The 19735-nt window shown below is 41.1% G+C and overlaps 1 protein-coding gene across 2 annotated transcripts in view; it reads right to left on the bottom strand.

Annotated features, from left to right (window-relative positions):
* Positions 1-17839, bottom strand: part of Not3 (CCR4-associated factor Not3) — a 74272-nt gene extending 56433 nt beyond the window's left edge. Inside the window, exons 1-3 of one of the 2 annotated variants that reach the window (XM_080281954.1) lie at positions 17708-17839; positions 8471-8703; positions 2273-2428 (exon numbers count right to left, since the gene is read on the bottom strand). In XM_080281954.1, the coding sequence (XP_080138080.1) occupies positions 2273-2428; positions 8471-8703; positions 17708-17732 (414 nt within the window). In that variant the 5' untranslated portion in view covers positions 17733-17839. The remainder of the gene's footprint in view (positions 1-2272; positions 2429-8470; positions 8704-17707) is intronic. The other variant, XM_080281955.1, reaches the window with a different exon arrangement.
* Between the last annotated feature and the right edge of the window lie 1896 nt (positions 17840-19735).

Below are 19735 nucleotides of genomic sequence, written 5' to 3'. Positions count from 1 at the left end.
ACACACACATATACATATATATACATATATAGGAAAACTATGGGGTTATCTGAACCTAGCCCCATATTTTACATGTAAATATGTCATATTTCAGCACAAATATGATTCAGCATGAGATTCTACATAACCCATCTCATGTTCTACAGAGACTCACTATTTTAGGTGGCTATTCCATATGAGGCACTCCAAGCCACAGAGGCAACCTTGCATTTTGCTTATTTGCTTTGACATCTAATTACCAAACAGTAATATATTTTAAACATGTCATGTTTACCACCATTTTAATTGTCTTGGCTAGCACTTTCAAGCTAAACAATAAAATGCATATAAGTATAATTTTACCACTGTATAATTAGCCATGTCAAAGTTTAACAACTAATTACCGAAAATAAGCAAAATGCACGGTCGCCCCTCTGGCTCGGAGCGCCTCATATCTAACATGGGATATTTCTGAATGCCTTTTTTTTTTTTTTTGCGATTTGAGTTGCTGGTTCCTTGAAAGCAGTGACAAGAAACAAGGAAGTGAGCATGGAAGTGAAAAAGTTACTACATGACAGGATTGTGATACCAAATCTAATGTATGGAATTGAGGCCTGGACCTTGTTGGAGGGACACAAGTCAAGAGAGAGAGATGTGGAAATGAGTTATTTGAAAGAAGCCTGTGGAGCCAAATGGAAAGAGAGACTGACAAATAAGGATGTGAAGGAACATTGTGGTGTGGATATGGATGTGATACGAAGCGTTAGGAGAAACACACTGAGGCTATGTGGAGAGGATGAAGAGTGTGAGACTCACCAGGAGAGTATATGTGAGTGAGGTGGATGGGGGGAGAGGGAAGGGCAGGCCAAGGATGAGATGGAGGGATGGAGTGGAGAGGTATATGAGAGAGAGGGGTGTGAGCTGGGAGTAGAGCAGTAAAATGGTGGGGACAGGACGACATGGAAGCGATTTGTTTGTGGCCACCCCATACGGGATTAAGACATCTGGCAATAGACAGACTTGAGTACAGTATGTGATTCCAAGCTGATATCTTTAAGGCTGATGATACAGGCTTATATGTTAGCAATGCAATACTAACTTAGAACAGTACACCTATGTTTGGATATATGGCATAGGTACACTTTTTTTTTTTTTTTTTTTTTTTTAAATAACTCTGGGCACAGACTTCACAGCCTGCTCTCAAGGCTCAGTAGTCCTCCTACATACCATACACCTCGCTACATGTCACCTCCGAGAACAGTTGTACTTGTGTTTCGTTTATTAAATCCTTGACCATTCTACTGTACAACCTTTTTGGGTCTGTCTTCTTTCAAAATAGTGAATAAAAAATCAAAATTAAATAATTCTATGTATAAAAAAATAAAAAAATAAAAAAACATAAAAAAATGATTTTGTATGCATGGACCTCATAAGAAAGTAAATAACACAGAGATGCTCGCACTGCTGTCTGAGCTTGGGGTATGATGGGTTTTCATGTGTGGAGAGGACAGACCAAATGGTGTAGCCAGATCTGCAAAATCCTGAAGAGCATGTGGGTCTCACAGACCTGACCACAACTTCAGTGCGTTATTCACCGAAACTGAGGGAGAGCTGTAAATCCACACACCCACCCTTAGCATGGGCACCGAAACCTACGAAGCTGTTCAGAAGGACAGGGGTCCCTGGCATCTAGAAGTTGCTAAACTAGAAAGCAGAGAAAAAATGTCAGGTCTCAGACCCAGGTATACTGTTCTAAGTTAAAGAAAAGCTTCAAAATTTAAGGTTATTGTATGAAACAATATATGAAAGCACTTACAGCCTTACAGGAATGGTTCTTGATGGTTCAGTCTACCAGACAACCCAAAATAAGTTTCTGATTGCCCCTTACCTCATTTCTTCTTGTAAGGCACAATAGAAACAGCAGCTATACAGCTGTGTGTGTGTGTGTGTGTGTGTGTGTGTGTGTGTGTGTGCACGCGCGCGCAGACACACACGCATCTACCTCAGCCATCTATGGATTTGGTCCAAAATATCACAAGTCCTGAACACTTTTCACCTGGCCTTGAGACCAAGGTCAGAGCGAGTTTTGCAGGGAAAGGCTGGTGCCTTGAAAATATGGCCTTGAGGCACAAGTCATGAGGACAAGGACAAGCCTATGCCCCATGCCTGGCAGGGAAACATGTAGGTTGGTTGGTTGGTAGATATGTGTGTGTTTGTGTGTACATATGTGACAACTTATGCATCACAACCAAACTAGTTAATGAAACAAAATGAGCAGACTTCGATAACTTACCTGGATATTTAAGGTGTCTATAGAGGAACTTAGCCAACTATTGACCTCTTCTCTCTCTCTCTGTGCTGGGTCTTTGTTTTGTGCTGCCCCGAGTCCCTCCTTACTGTATGCTTTGGTCTTCGTTTCTCTCTCCACCACTTTGAACCTTTCCATTTGCTGCAGTGGAATGCATTTGCATTGAGTTTCAATAAATATATGAATACCATTATTATACATATCCAATCACTGCGATACAGGAAAAAAAAAATAATAATGAGTTTCAATCCTCATGGGAAAAAAAAGCCTACACTGCATATGGATTAGCCTAACTGGCCCTATCATTACCCAATTCGCCCATCGCTGACCACTCTTCCTGTCTTCTTTCTTTTAAAAATACTGTAGACTCATTTTGTCTTCTGTCTTTTCATTCCCTCTGCTCCCCAGCCATTCCCATATGCTCATCACTTCACATCTGCTGCACCTCTTAAGGTAGCGTCACACTGGGACAAAAGTGGCTAACATGCGAACAGCTTTTGTGAGGCGAAACGGTTAGCAAAGCCGAGTTGCCGTCATACATGTTTTTACAAGCTGAAACGACTTTGGTGGTACCATTCTTAACTGGCGGTTTGGGTGGGGCACGAACCTCTGTACAGTGTTGCCACGTTTTCCATACCCGCGATGCCTCTCTCTCTCTCTCTCTTTCTCTCGCTCTCTCTCCTGGGGGGAGATGTGCGTCACCCTAGGGAATTTTGTTTCTTTTATGTGTCTTATAAACTTGTGCTTTCATTTCTTTATTTTGTTTTTTATTACATTATTGTTTTACATATCACACCAGATGACCTCGGTGTTGCGGCGCCTTGATTTGTTTTCACTGAATCATTCTCACCCTCCTTCCTTCCCTCCCTTCATCTTTCCCTCAGCTTGACAATGCACTCAACACTGTCCCTGGCCTGCCTTCTCTCTCTCTCTCTCTCTCTCTCTCTCTCTCCTGGGGGGAGATGTGCATCACCCTTGGGAATTTTGTTTCTTTTATGAGTGACTTATAAACTTGTGCTTTCATTTCTTTATTTTGTTTTTATTATATCTAATTATATTTAAAAATATTATTGTTTTACATATGGTGCCAGATGACCTTGCTGTTGTGGCACCATGATTTGTTTTCATTCAATCATTCTCTCCCTCCTTCCTTCCCTCCCTTCCTCCATCTCACTCAGCTGCACTCAACACTGCCCCTGGTCTGCCTTCCACCTCCCCCTCTCTCTCTCTCGTCTGTGGTATTTTAGGATACATTTTGGTTATTTTCTTTTACGTTATAATGTAAATATTGTAAATTTGACTTTATTTTCACACCACCCACGAGGTAAAAGTCTTGGCGCGTTGTTTTTAAGAGGTGTCCCCAAACAGGCCTAGGATAGAGGAAGCTCTGGCCAGGTGGGACTGGGTGTGTGTGAGTGTTGCTGCTCACGAGGGTTTAATGTATTATTATTTTTTTTTTTTTACCAAGAAATTGATATATTTTTACTTATATTCCTGCACATTATCTTATAATCATAATTGTGACATTATTACCAACCCCAGAAATACGGTAACAGCCAATAAAAGTGACTACTTTTTTATAACCAACACTGTAAAATATTTATGCCACGTTTCTGTATTGCCGTATAAATATTTTACTCATAATAAGTTTACTGTTCTTTCATATAATACACACATTACCATTATACTCTTATGTGTTTATCTTATTGTGATGCCTATTACATATATCAGAGCCGTTCACATAGGGGTATGGAACACGTGGCAACACCGTACTGAGGTTCATGCCCCACCCAACCCGCAACTTAAGAGTGGTACCACCATAGCAGTGTCGTCTGCCTTGGTGCCTCACAGTCATTTGTAAACAAACCACCATGGCGTACCCACTCCCTTTACCTCAGTTTCTATAACCACCTCACAACTTCAGCAACTCCAGAGCCACAAGGCAGTCTACTAGAGTTTTCCTTGCTGCAGGATCCATATCAAATATAAGTCACAGTCTAATTTCCAATTGTTGTTTGGAAACAAAACAGACAGCTTCAGCTGCTAGTCACATGAGTGTCAGAATATTTATTTCATGTCACAAAAAAAAAAGAGAAATGAATACAAACGACAAGAATTAAATTATATTTACTTAGCAATTATAGTTAAAGTGTCCTTCTGTGAATAACAGAATATTTTCTCACCAGTTACAAAATTAATATAGGCTCATATGAGTTCTAATCCCACCAACAAGCTGAGAGCGAAAATGGTCATCCATTTTGCCTCGCAAGCGAAATCTCACTCACCGTGGGTCAGTTTGGCTAGTGGCCCACAAAACTGGCTCGCACTTTAGCCACTTTTGTCCCAGTGTGACGTCGCCTTTACTCACTCTCCCAAGTTGCATCTTTCACCCTTTCCATCTCTTCCCCACACACATTTTACACCTCTAGGCATGCTGCATGCCCAAGCTGCTGAATTTTCTCCAAACTTCCTCCACTATACCGACTTAATCTATATAGTAGCAACATACCTAAACTAACTTCTCTGTCACTGGTTCACTGTTGTTGTTATCCTCTTCCTGCAACTTCTCTACTTTTAGAATTTACCCTTCCTCCTGATTATTCCCTTATGCTGCCTCCTATTCAACATTCCATTCCCTGATCAAACTACACAGAAGTCTGATAAGCTACTCCATTCCTCCAACTACTCTCATATTTCTAGAGAAGGGAAAGAAGTTGTATGCGGCTTTCATGGATTTGGAGAAAGCATATGACAGGGTGGATAGACAAGGATTGTGGAAAGTGTTAAGAATATATGGAGTAGATGGGAAGTTGTTGAATGCTGTGAAGAGTATGTACGATGGTGCGAAGGCTGCAGTGCGTGTGGATGGTGAGCTAAGTGAATTTTTCTATTTGAAAGTTGGGTTGAAACAGGGATGTGTCATGTCTCCATGGTTGTTCAATCTGTACATGGATGGGGTAATAAAAGAGGTACAAGGTACGGTAGTGGATGTTGGAGTGGCCCTGGTGAGAGAGGATAGTGTTTGGAAACTCCCTGTACTGTTGTTGCAGATGATACTGTGATGTTGAGTCAAGACGAAAGGGAGCTGCAAGGCTTGGTGGATGAGTTTGGGAGAGCGTGTAAGAAACGGAATCTAAAGGTGAATGTAGGGAAGAGTAAAGTGATGGTCTTTGAGAGAGGTGAAGTCAGTGAATGTACAGCGAGGTTGGATGGTGAGGAATTGGAAAATGTGAGTATGTTTAAGTACTTGGGTAGTGTGATGAGTAAGGATAGAGGTTTGGAGAGTGAAGTGCTTGAAAGGGTACAGCAGGGAAGAAAGGTTGCTGGTTCTTTGAAAGCAGTGATAAGAAACAGGGAAGTGAGCATGGAAGTGAAAAAGTTACTACATGACAGTATTGTGATACCAACTCTAACGTATGGAAGTGAAGCTTGGACGTTGTTGGAAGGACACAAGTCAAGAGTGAGAGCAGTGGAAATGAGTTATTTAAGAGGAGCCTGTGGAGTCACATGGAGAGACAGGCTGACGAATGAGGATATAAAGGAGCGTTGTGGTGTTGATGTGGATGTGATAGGAAGCGTTATGAGGAACACACTGAGGTGGTTTGGCCATGTGGAGAGGATGGAGGGTGAAAGACTGACAAAGAGAGTGTATGTGAGTGAGGTGGAGGGGGGAAGAGGGAGGGGGAGGCCAAGGATGAGATGGAGGGATGGGGTGGAGAGGTATATGAGAGAGGGGGGTGTGAGTTGGGAGCAGGGCAGTGAAATGGCAGGGGACAGGGCAACTTGGAGGCAATTTGTTTGTGGCCACCCCAAACGGGATTGAGGCGTCTGGCAATAGATAGATAGATAGATAGATAAATAAACTTCATTTAGAAGTAGTAAATAGCTGACATGAGACAGGGAGGTGAACACATTTGGCAGAGAGGCGGCCTAGGAAATTCCCAAGACGGACAACACCTGAACGCTCTTCATAAAACAGACAGACCATAGCGAACATTTTTGCAGTTGCAAACTGTGCAGCTACGCTATGAAATGACTCACGACATTATATCAATAAGCTCTATAAAAGTGGTACCGGTTATAAAAGTCATTCATGAAGTTTGATAAGGTTTGTAATGATTTTCCTCACATCATTACTGTTTTGCTAAAGTCTAACATAAACACTGGAATATCGTAATAAAATCATACGAGACTGGCTAGAAGTGTTTTACTGTTATTATTACTGTATTGCAATTACTTTGATGAGGTAATGTGGCTGTAACGCTATTTTGTATGGAAAAAATCTTGTGGTTTGGTGGAAATTTTTGACTCCCTGGGATATTTCCTGCATCAGACAGTCAAAACACACCTTGTATTATCTCCAATCGTTCTCCGTGCTTGGAGTGCCTACAGACATGCTGTTTGTTGCAAATGATAGTAGAAAGATTGACATTTGCCTAACAAAAATTTTAGCTCTCAAGATTAAGGATACGTGGGTTAAAACACGAGTTGAAAACATATAATTCTTTTCCTATTTCTCTGCAATGAGCACAGTGAGTACGTTGTCATCACAGCCACTGCGGCCAAAGGGTTAAAGTATCTACAGAAGCCAAGATTCGGCAGAGCTGCATTGTGGAGAGTACATGTACAGCACATAGGAAATGGGGGGTGCCGTTAGTCACGGAACAGTTGCTTTTGTTGTCAGCAGTGTCGATGATGTGGAGGCTGGAGGGAGGTGGGACGAGTTGTCAGAAGAGGCCATCCAGTAGTATTCATTATTTTTAACTTTTTAATTTTTTTTTGTATTAAATAAAGTGGTTGTAAACAGGCAAATAAGGTTTTTGTTTATTTATATAAGGAAATGGGGGGTCCAGGGGTGTTTTTAAGGGAGGCAGCAGTTATTCGTGGATTTTTAACATAAGCGGGTGTCTCTGTTACCTAACCCCCATCATCCAATCCTAAGTTGCCCCATGAGATGCGTATGAGGCTGAGGCTAAGCAAGTTGGTCCTGACATTTAAGATGAGAATGACCAGCCTCACTCATCCCTGCATGGCATTACATGAGCAATAAACCCCAACCACCCCTTGGATATAAACCTACACAGGCTCAATCCGACTGGGATGCTTTAATTACCCACTAAATCACCAGGCGCCATAATTTGCTTAAATGGTTATCACCTGGCGTAGTAAATGATTTCCCGGTGTACGGGAAACTGGCTTGTCACTCAGTGTAGAGTCACCCATAGGCAGAAGGAAGTGGAAAGAATGAATGAAAGAAAGACAGAAGAGGAGGGAAAGAAGAGAGGAATGGCAGACACCCAAAGCAACACTACATTGAGTGCATGAATGGTGAGCGTCCCAACCTACCACCAACACACTATATAAAAAGAGAAAGCACAACAGAAAACTTTCACACACACACACACACACACACACACACACACACACAACTAAGAAATATAGTACTGCATTTGTAACCACCTACGAACGTATCGTTGCACTAAGCCATCAACTGAGTCTGGTCAATGGTTAAATTTCACGCAGCAATTTATTCATGTCCGGTGACAAGTTTATAAAAAACAGTAAATAATAATGAAGAAAATAAACACAAAACACCAGTTATACAGTAACATATGTGTACTACATGGGTATTTTTATCCTGATACATCCACAGGACTATAGTTGAACTAATTAACAAAAACTAGTTCCCCTCAAAACAATCTACCTGGCACTACATTACTTAAGCATAATCACAAGCATGAATATAAGCCAACCACAATCTTCAGCTACACTTAGCAATATGAAGCACATAACCTTCACTTCCTAGCAACTGTGATATACTAGGCAAAACTAAAGAATGGTCATCACCATGCAACCCCAACCAATACAATTTTAACCCCATACACACTCCACTCCACCCTAACCACGTCAATCCTCACACCACACTATATTTACTACCTTCATGCACCACATTCACTTATGACAGACAATTCAAAGACATATTGTAGTCTCCACATCAGACCTCTAAGAGCACCCTCATGAAAAGATGGATATTTGCAGTCCTTCTAGTTTATGGCAACATGAACCTATGGCATAACTATAAAAACAACCCACACTGTAGCACTCTGCAGTTCCAATTCTCATCACCATTGCTTACAATCATCATTCTGAATTTTCATTCATACTTGCACTGCAAGGACTAACCGTTTCTATCAACTTGCGGTTCTCAAGGAGCTGTGATTTGTCCTTGATCTCGCCCGATGCCAGCCAGGACTTGATTTGGTCCCGTAATCTCTGGAGCTTCTTGATCTCCTTCTTGAGGTCAGCCTCATATTTCTCCTTCTGGTTACTGTTGGTGGCATTGTGAACCTTCTGCCAGATGTCTTCAAACTGCTCAACACCCTCAGCCACTTTTTTCAGGCACCGATCAATTTCACCTGTAAGATGAAAGTAGAGAAATGTTACAGTAAAACCTCAATATCATGGACTTCAACAGACCGAAATTCGCTTTTATCAGAATCAATGAGCTACCGGACTAAATTCCTATATATCAGAAAAAGTCTGATACAGCCAGAAGCAGTCCAGACTGCCTGATCACTTCACATATGTTCACCACATTAAGGTAAATAAAAGACATGTTTATCAGTGTTCAGAACAGTATTATTATACAGTACATAATATACCATTTGATTATTATAGTGAATGTATAATACAGTACAGTACTGCAATGGCAGTTTAAAACCGTTGGAGCGATCCGGACTAATGTCTGATATATCAGAAAAAGTCTAGGTTAGCAGGGGAAAGTCCGGATGTTGCTTTCATCGAAATTTCGCTTTTCTTGGAATGACTCAGGCACCAATTCGTTCATTATAGTGAGGTCTTACTGCACTTGCTAAATATAACTGCTTCCCAAAAAGGTCACAATTTAACAGGTTAAGGACTAATATGTGAGAGTTTCTGTATGACTGCACAGTGATTACATTTAAAACTTACTCAACAGGGTCACATTATCCATTAACACAACAGTGTAGGTATGGTTAATAATCTGATGAAAACTTTATTCCCAACAAAAAACTTAGCTGCCAAAGAATGGTTTATGGTACTTCATGATCAAGTATATGAAGCTGGGTGCTACATATGGCAATTTTATGGGAACTTCTCAGTTGGTATATACTATACTGTACAGAAGTTCATGCAAAAATTCATGCTCTTAGGAAAAATGAAAGGACTTGGATGAATGCATCAGAAATACCAGTACGGTACATTTTTATCAGTGCCAGTTTTTGTACAACAGCCCCTCTGCAAGCAGGGGTCCAGTATATATGTGCAGCAGTCAAGAGTGGTATACAGTAGGGCGCCTGGTTTTGGGACATACAGATTGGCGAACAGCACTTTCACAGCAGCCATCAAATATTCCCATGATTGAACATTCACAACAAAAAAACAGCATTTTCACACCTTCCGACATGACAAGTTTTAGATTCTCGTCACTGCAATACCAGCACCAACACTCACTTTCAGTCTGCTTCCCACAAGTGTTCAGTGTGTCCGCAAGTTGACTGTTACACTCTCACTTCCCTGATTAGTAACTGACGGATATATGTCATCTTGTGCTTCAAATGGAGCCAAAGGTGGACCGAGTGATAGTGGATATGGTGTACAAAGGTAAGAACTTCAGCAGGCAGTAAAGGGAAGGCCAAGCGAGACTACCGCAAGGGGTGAAAAAAATGAAAGTATGGGGACAACTTAAAAAATAAACTCGTGGTGGAAATAGAATAATTCTCTGGCTTTGTGGGGGAGCAAAAGAGGCAAGCCTGAAGGGAAAGGCACAACAGCTAATGTGCTGCATCCAAGGGCACAACAAGGAAGGAGTGGTGGTGATGAAGACGCTGTTGGAGGCAGTGGTGGTGATGGAGAAGTTGTTGAAGACAGTGGTGGGGCCCACTAGCTCTACCCAAAGCCTCAGATATCCCCCCTAACATCGAGTCCATTAAGCCTTTCACCCTGATCTATCTCGTCAGTGTTATGTTAGAATGGAGGAAGTGTGCTGTTAAGTACAGTAGTATTGCCAATACATACCAGTACTGTATTGTGTACTGTATTGCATTTTATTTATTTATTTTTTGTTACCTAGTTACTTATGACTTAATGTGTTAATAGCAACATTTCAGGTAACTTTAGTACATATTCAAAGTAGGAACTACACTAGGGGGTTAAGTAATCTTATGGGCCCGATCCCTATTAGCAAATTTTCCATAAGGTCACTGCCAAAATTTTGGTGAAATCAACTTTCACGGAACTTTTCAGTCCCTGTTAGGCGCGAAACCTAGTGCCCTACTGTACAGTATACATCAGGATCATTAGCTTATCTGGTAAGTACGGAAACTGCATGCTGGCCCTAAAATGAGAGTCCCTGACAGTCTTTCAAACCCCTTTAATATAACTGTCTCACACCAAGTGACAAACCTAATGGCTTCCTGTAAACCAAGAAACCATTTATAGTACAATGGTGGGTGGTAACCATATCACCAAATAACAGGGTGATGTAGAGGATATTATGGTGCCCCTGTCAACTGGGTGGAGAGATGCAAATGCAACATTTATGTGGAACTAAACCTACACACTTTTCCTCACACCTTGCAAGGCACTGTCTACCGCAAGAGGAAATCGGTTCACAACATGGAGCAGGCCTGCTGGGACAGCTGCTTGTCAGTGGTTGTTGGGTCTGCTCAGCCAGAGAGACAGACAGACTAGGATTACTCAACCATAACAACATCTGCTTTACCTATTATATACTGTATTCCAGGATGTCCTTGGGTAGCACTGCTATGGTCCAGTTGGAGCCAAAGAGGGTTTTTAAAAAGTATGTTCAGGTCTACCATGGTGAAGTTTCTTCCCACTTTTTAATTTCTTTACATATCTTTACCTCTACACTATTGTCTTAGCCTGCTCCTCAAGAAGCATCACGCTTATCTGTAGGCCAGTTGGGGCCAAGCAACGGGGTAGTTTAACCCTGGAATATTAGCGCTGTCAGCATCACGTGCCTACTAGTGATGTCCGGAATCCCGGACAAACTTTAGGGGTAGGTATATACACATAGGAATGGTACAGTTTATTTCAAAAAAATTTCACTTAAATTAGATGCTAATCTTAACTCTAGGAACTATGAACTAAATGTATTTAACTAAAACAACAATATAAAAAAAAATAAAACAAAAAATGTGTAAAAATGACAAACAATGCTACATCCTTGTAATCTTTTCACCACTGCCAGCCACAGTGTTGCCTGATGGTGATGACTTGTGCCACACATGAAGTTCAGACGTCCCCTGATATGCTCCAGCCTCCCTAGACAAAATTCGACATTTTACAGTATATGTTTCGTAGGCATACTCACAAGGTCCTATTTTAATAGCGTTGTACGGAATACCGGACAATTGGCTATAGCAGATGATAAAAAAACGGGAGCAACACGAACACACCTCACACACACAGGACAGAGTACAAACTGAAATGTCATGGCAGCAGAGCGCAGTAGGCCTTGGAGTGTCTCCTCCACAACGCAAAGTAGGCCTAAATTCGGAATCCCGAATGACGCTACTGAACTAGGGTTAACACATCAGATTTTTATAGATAAGGGGTTCAATAAATATACAAGTGCCTCCAAGAGCACAAAACCATAAGGTAATATTTCAGCAGCAAATACAGAGGAGCTATTGTACTACAGCTAGTGGTTAAACTCATTTACAATGTTTACTTCATCTGAAATAAGAACATCTGCACGTTTACATGATGCAAAACTATGGGATCTAACACCTACAGCTATTCTCTGGGGCTGAATACTATCTAAATTTTTTGTGATCCCCCTAGCAGTAATGATGCCAAAACCTGCAGATTTACTAGTACCTGTACAGTGCAGTTCACTGATAATAGAACCGGTATATTCTTACACCCACATGGAAAAGCACTAGGGGGTTATGTGTCTAGTTCAGTTTGTTTGCTTTTCTGTCTGTTCACAGAATTATGGAAAACTGCAGAACGGAACTGCACCATCAATGGAACAGTTGATTAATTTTAGTTATACAGTATACAGTACTGGAAAAAAAAAAAAAAGGGGGGGGGAAGAGGACATAGATCAAAGGCAAGGCCAACTCAAACGGTTCTGATCCAATTTTTACCAAACTTGGGGAAGAGTTGAAGGACTGGAGAGGGTTGAGTGATTCAGTTTTGACTACAATACTTGTATATGTAGGTCAGTGGTAAACATCACAGGGCTTGGTAAAAGGTCCAGCCCATTAACTCCCAGTTTTGATTTGCTCTGACTCAAACTTAGCATAACAGCTTAACCCGCCGCGTCCAGTCAACGTATGGGTACGTTGCAACATTTTGCATTTGCCAGTCCCGATGACGTACTGGTATGTTGCGCAATTGCAAGGTCCCTAATTTGCACAATTTTTAATTTTCGCACATGATTTTTCGTATGTATACACGGGACATCTTCCTCTATTCCTCTACAAGATGCCAAGCAGGGACAATGCCTTACACCGCATAACCTCCCCCTCCCCCCCCCGCACGCCATTGTCTCGGCAATTCACCTGTTACCAGTGACCTGGTCAATAAAGTCATTCAGGGCCAGAGTGATTCCCCAATCGATGACAATGTGGAGGACAAAGTTTACGTAGCATTAGAAGAAGAAACAGTCAGAAATGATGATCAGGTAATGTGGCAAAAGAAGGTCAGGTATGGTGATGAGTTAGTGAGTGAAACAATGCTTATAATGCCTATATTACTGTTTGAAAACCAATATACTCTCGTACTACATGTAAATTAGTACCAAGTAAATAAATAAATACCGTTTATGAATGGTGTGAAATAGTTACCCTCCCATAGAACTCGTTTTCTTTGGTGCCAGCCTGATAGAAAACCCAGTCAGGTAAGGAGGTACTGCTACCTGGATCGAGTATCTTAAACCTCAGGTGAGCGATTTCTCTATGAAATTTCGATGTTTCTCACCAAAAGCGGAGGTTTTAGCCAAAAAAAAAAAAAAATTTGAACATACCTCGGGATTGGGGGGTGTCGGAGGTGCGAAATAGCTTGGGACGTGACGGGTTAAGGTTATTCATGGATGAAATTACTGTTTTCATAATAGGTCAAAGGTCAAGGTTACAGAGTAAGGTCAACCTAAACACTTCTGATAAAATCTGAACCATTCTTGGAGGATGGGTGAGTGTCAAGCATGGATGAAGTCATTCAAATTTGATATTTGTTCAGGGATTTAAAACTGAGGGTAATATATTTTTCTTTATTCAGTAATTAACTTTCTACGCAATCTGTTCTCCCCAGTGTGATCCTCCAGGGTATCCAGGCTGCTTATAATCATTTCAGCAGCGCTCACATTTAGTGTGTTGCTAAAGAATTGGCTTTAAATTGACTGTTGCTGTTGCTGCGCTACCCAAGTCTGATCGTGCAGACACATCTACCGCAGGTAAACAACTGTTCCTGCAGGGCCATCCTGTGCAATGAACCTGTTCCCACATGGCTGGCAGTGCCCTACCTCAGCAAGGTGGTGGGATTAGTGTGAAGGTTTGGTTCTTGGCTCATCTCTGCATTTGCATCTCTCAACTAAGCAAACAGGGACACCACAGTAGGCTGCACATCATCCCATTATTTGAGCACATGGTTACAAACAAGGGTTAAAAACAGTTTCCTAAGTTACAGGAAGCCATGTGCCTTGTCCCTTAATGTACATCCACCTAAAGTGGAAAGAAGAGTAGGAAATAGTGACAGGAAGGATGGGAGAAACAGAAAGCAAGGAGAACAGATACAGATAAAGACAAACGTGAATGAAGTAAGCAGCATTACATCAAGGGAGTGGATGATGGGTTCCTACAACATAAATCAACTGGGTGTGGGAGCACTTTCCGCGTGCTCCTTCTTGTCCAATGGGATTTTATACTAATCATTAACCAATCCTGTACATATTTATTTACATTTTCTTGCTTTATACATACAGGATATGCTGTGTGTGTGTGTGTGTGTGTGTGTGGTAATCATGGACATAAGACCACCATATTTAGCAGTTTTCCTCAGTTTTGTCTTCACCACACTCCAAAACCCTTCATGGAATTCTATGAGTAGTTTTGAGTGCATTTTCATGTTCCGATAATTTTAATTTTTTCTCCTCAAAGTGGTAAAAAGTATTTTAGTCACTTTGTTTATGACCCCCAACAGCATCAAAGAGAGACAGATACCGTCTTATGGTGCACCAGACAGACAGATGCCGTCTTTGAATGGTATTTTTGTACAAAATTACCCTTATCAGTTCTGATTTATCCAAACCTAACCTAAATTTTTATAACTTGACCTAACCTAACCTATTTTATGCTCACCTAACCAAACTTATCCTAATCTAACCTATCCTTTCCATAAAAATATATATTTTTGTTTATTTATAGATCCATTTCCTACTTGAAAATGCACTTCTGCCCTGGTGAGAGAGGATAGTGTTTGGAAACTCCCTGTACAGTACTGATGTTTGCAGATGATACTGTGTTGTTGAGTGAAGACAAAGGGGAGCTGCAAGGTTTGGTGGATGAGTTTGGGAGTGTGTGTAAGAAACGGAATCTAAAGGTGAATGTAGGGAAGAGTAAAGTGATGGTCTTTGAGAGAGGTGAAGTCAGTGAATGTACAGCGAGGTTGGATGGTGAGGAATTGGAAAATGTGAGTACGTTTAAGTACTTGGGTAGTGTGATGAGTAAGGATGGAGGTTTGGAGGGTGAAGTGCTGGAAAGGGTACAGCAGGGAAGAAAGGTTGCTGGTTCTTTGAAAGCAGTGATAAGAAACAGGGAAGTGAGCATGGAAGTGAAAAAGTTACTGCACGACACTATTGTGATACCAACTCTAACGTATGGAAGTGAAGCTTGGATATTGTTGGAAGGACACAAGTCAAGAGTGAGAGCAGTGGAAATGAGTTATTTAAGAGGAGCCTGTGGAGTCACATGGAGAGACAGGCTGACGAATGAGGATATAAAGGAGCATTGTGGTGTGGATGTGGATGTGATAGGAAGCGTTATGAGGAAAACACTGAGGTGGTTTGGCCATGTGGAGAGGATGGAGGGTGAAAGACTGACAAAGAGAGTGTATGTGAGTGAGGTGGAGGTGGGAAGAGGGAGGGGAAGGCCGAGGATGAGATGGAGGGATGGGGTGGAGAGGTATATGAGAGAGGGGGGTGTGAGTTGGGAGCATGGCAGTGAAATGGAGGGGGACAGGACGACGTGGAGGCAATTTGTTTGTGGCTACCCCAAACGGGATTGAGGTGTCTGGGAACAGATAGAGAGATATATATACCAGTATATATATAGATTTATATAAATATATATATATATATATATATATATATATATATATATATATATATATACTGTACATGTAGTATAGCCATACAAAACTAATGTACGGTACACACTGTATTCTGGTATTTTCCATTCTTCATACATTTGTCCTGTTCTAGAAGTCCAGCCCTATCCTAGATTTTCATTTCATAATAGGTTTATAGACCAAGGTATGTGTAATTTACACATACCCTCTTCTGTCATGAGCCAAATCTTGCTGGCATACTGCATAACTTCTTACACATTTTATCTACTGCTGTTTCTAGCTATATCTACTTCTGACGCCCTTTAGCTTCTTTGGCCAATTCTAATTCTCCTTTATAGCTATGGACCTGAAAGAATCCTGAACCTTTTTGCTTCTGTTATTCAGGATGGTACAGTACACACACTTTTTGTCAGATTATACTTTAAACATCAAGGTTTCATCATAATGTCTTGCTAGTTAGGCTATGCACTATTCCTGGATATAATTCAAAATGTTGTCTAAAAAGCCATGACCCTGTAAGCATATGTACATCTTTTCACATCATGGTAGCTCACCCTGTGTAAGGAACTTAAGTTACTACAACTTTTAATTACCGATATGTTCCATTCAGCATTAACTACTTAATCTTCTCTTCCTAGCTAACTTACCCTGTAAAGTGGTGATATATTTCACAATTCCCTGAGTTTGGCTCTGAGTTCCAAATCTCGCCTTTATTATAATTTACACTCAATTAGGTTAAGTTTAGATGGCTCTTTCATTTCCAGAAGTTCTAATTTGTATTTTTATTGCATACTACCACTTGCCACACTTCTGATAATGTCCCTTCAACCTCACAACAACAACAACAACAATAATAATAATAATAATAATAATAATAATAATGATAATAGTACCGGGTAGTAGTACTGTAGTAGTAGTAGTAGTAATAACAATACCAATAATAATAATAATAATAATAATACCATAATATAAACTATGTTTATTATAACATACTTTTGGAAGTTTAGCCTGTTTCTTGGGTGAAAATGGGATTATTACTCATTACCAATCTTCTACATCATATCACTGAAAAAAGTATGAATGATTTACTAAATTTATGTAAATCTGTGACTCATTTTTCTGGGAAATGACCACAAACTTTGTCTCAATTCTGAAACTGCACACCCTCATCTTCACTTTAGTCTTGGCCTTGACAGGACCTCCTTGTATGGGCTAACCATCTTCATGCTATTATCTATCTTTTTCTTACATTCTTGCTATTCTATTTGTGCAGCAAAGAAAACAGTGTAAATGTATGATAACTGAACAATGGAAATCTGGAATTCATGATCATTTTAAGACTGTTCGTCCGTACAAGCAGCTATCTTCATAGTCTTATTCTGCTGGGTCTGTTGGATAGCCCATGTAAAAAAAAATATCACACACAAGAGATTATGATCTGATTTTTGTGGCACTGATCACATTAAAATGAAAATTAAAAATATCCAACACAACAGAATTTATGCATTTTTCTAACAAACATATTATGCAGATATGCTGTAATACCATATACATACAGGCTAATAAGAAGAGCTTCATAAGCATACCTGCAAACCTATCAAAACTTGGAACACAATGGTAATCATCTTGGGATTGTACAAAAACACTCTTTCTACTAGGCACATGACAAAATGATGGCTACGGCTGATTGTAAACCTTCCTATCCATCCACAGGTTTTATCTCCGTGGAAACTGAGAACCTATTTCTTTGGCACAGCTATAATGGAAGAGCGAGGGCCAGTACCCCTAACCAACATCACGATCAGCTGGGGAAGACGTCTGTGGTGAACCTCCCACAACAGCTAAACAAAGCTCTTGTATTACGACTTAAGTCGCACTCATAGACTTCAAAGTCGTGCTCATAACAAGAACTACCTTTGAGGACTGGTAAATCTATCTTCTGGCTCACTAGCATCATGCATTGTGCGGATTTTCACAATGAAGTTGCCGTGTTTACACTTTGTAAACAGGCTTTCATATCGTACCTTCACTATTTCTACGGACGTTTTACGCAGTTCTACTCACCTTGTAATTTTCTAGATGCTGCCATTGCTATGAGGAGTGTTTACTGGGGGTCTTGTTCATACTTGTAGGCCAGAAGCCTCACAACATACACAGTAAAATTCAAGAAAGTCACTATTATTTTTATTGACACTATCGACACAATATGGCTACCATCTAAAAGCTTCCTTATCCAAAACTCTTTCAGATACTTCAAATGTTACTAAAAACTACAATAAGTTTTAATTATTTCATACTTTTTCCTCAAAAGCAACTTAAGTCCAAGATTATTGCATAAATATATATTGTTTATATTAAAGTCAACTATTTCAACTTCTAAAGGCTGGATAAAAACGTAGACAAAACAAAGGGAATATTGGAACTGTCCCATTTTCAGTTCACGAACAGACACCATTGAGGATGCACATACGTTAGATACGCTGAAAATGTTCAGTGTCGTTAATGCATTGCCTTATGATTCACTTCACAGAAGATTGTTATATCAATAGTTTATGAAGTCTATATAGTCCATTTCACCAACTTATGGCAGTGTGCTGATGACTGAATAGTCGTCATTTAACGGTTACCTGTCATCCCTGCCTATAAGAACAACAACAGTTTTTTGAGATGGTTGAAATAACCTTCCTCGTACAAACTACAGAACTAAATAGATTTCATTAGGTTGCATTTTCGTATGCAGAAGAATATGAGCAGGCATTTAATATTAGCTTGAACATATCAATCTGTATTAACAGGTTAACATCGTAGTCCAGCTGTACTTCAAACTTAGCATTTTTGTACTTCACGCTGTGTGAAGTCAAGGTTAGTGAAAATACCCCGGGATTTTCGACTATTATAATTTTAAACTATAACTGATTGTCGTATTTCGGTGCTCGCGATAACTGGTAACTGCTCGATATATTTGTTGTCAAAATTTACATATTTTCTTTTTCGTGATAACTTCTCTTATTCTATGCAAGCGAACAAAACATTTCGTATGGCATAAAAGGTTACATCTTTTTATTTATAGGCATATTGCATGCGAGGAAGAGGCATGAAATAACCGCTCGGCGGAGCGAGCCGAACACCACAACAACCCCAGGAGGGTACAGGAAGGTGATCCAAACCCAACAAGATGACGGGGAGGCTGTTCCGCCTTCAGAGCAGGAACGACATATCTCCCCCGTGACCCGACGCCCCTCTTCCTCGCAGCAAGACCATCGGGTAGTACGCGGTTTGAGTGTACTACACTCCGGCGGAGAAAGCATCCGCCACAATAGGGGTGGGACTTGCAATAGTGAAGTCCCAAGCAGGCCATTGGACGCCGTGTCCACCGGATCGGCCTTCACATGAGGAGGAGACTCCACCGGAGCCTCACGTCCTGCAATATCCCAGGGGAGCAGCTGCACAGTAGCGTCCTCCGGATCTACTGTGGGAGCATGGGAGGAGTGACCTCCGGTTCTCCTCCCTCTGCCACCCATCTTCGGGAGCCAGCACGTCGGCACGTCTCCCAGACGACCTTCGCTGGAACTTCCCAGGAGGGAGGCGGGCCACCGGAACTACCTACATGGGACAGACCACCGGTCGTCCCCTCGCTGCACCAGCCCCCGATGGAAGGAGGACAGAGTCCACCGGACCTGTGGCGCCAGCCAGGAAATCCACTGGGCCTCCCTCTCCGATCATCCCCAGGACAAGCGGCCACCTGAAGGAGTGTCCTCCGGATCTCCCTCATCCCAGTATCTCTGTATTCGTGACATCTACCCGTTCCACTGTAGAATGTAGTAATACACGTGTAAGGTTGTTGTCTTAGTTTTTGTGTCCTGCCTCTCTCCCATTTGTCTAAGCTCCGGTCTAGAAAGAGAACCCTGCTACACACTATATGCGTTAGAGGGATGGGAAGCCGACCCTAAAACATCTAGCATTACGGTTTCGAATTACAGTAAAATGCCAGTTTAAAAGCATTTCAGTTCAAGATTTCACTTCCGTTAAACCACACTCGTGTGTGTGTGTAATTCACCGGGTTGGTCAGGATCACTTGATGATTGTGATCGT

This window comes from Coenobita brevimanus, chromosome 91 (genome assembly GCF_032717465.1).
Source record: "Coenobita brevimanus isolate Jiangsu-jjx chromosome 91, ASM3271746v2, whole genome shotgun sequence".
Lineage (NCBI taxonomy): Eukaryota > Metazoa > Arthropoda > Malacostraca > Decapoda > Coenobitidae > Coenobita > Coenobita brevimanus.
The sequence above is the reverse complement of the archived record's forward strand: the minus strand, read 5'-3'. Positions and strand labels throughout refer to the sequence as shown.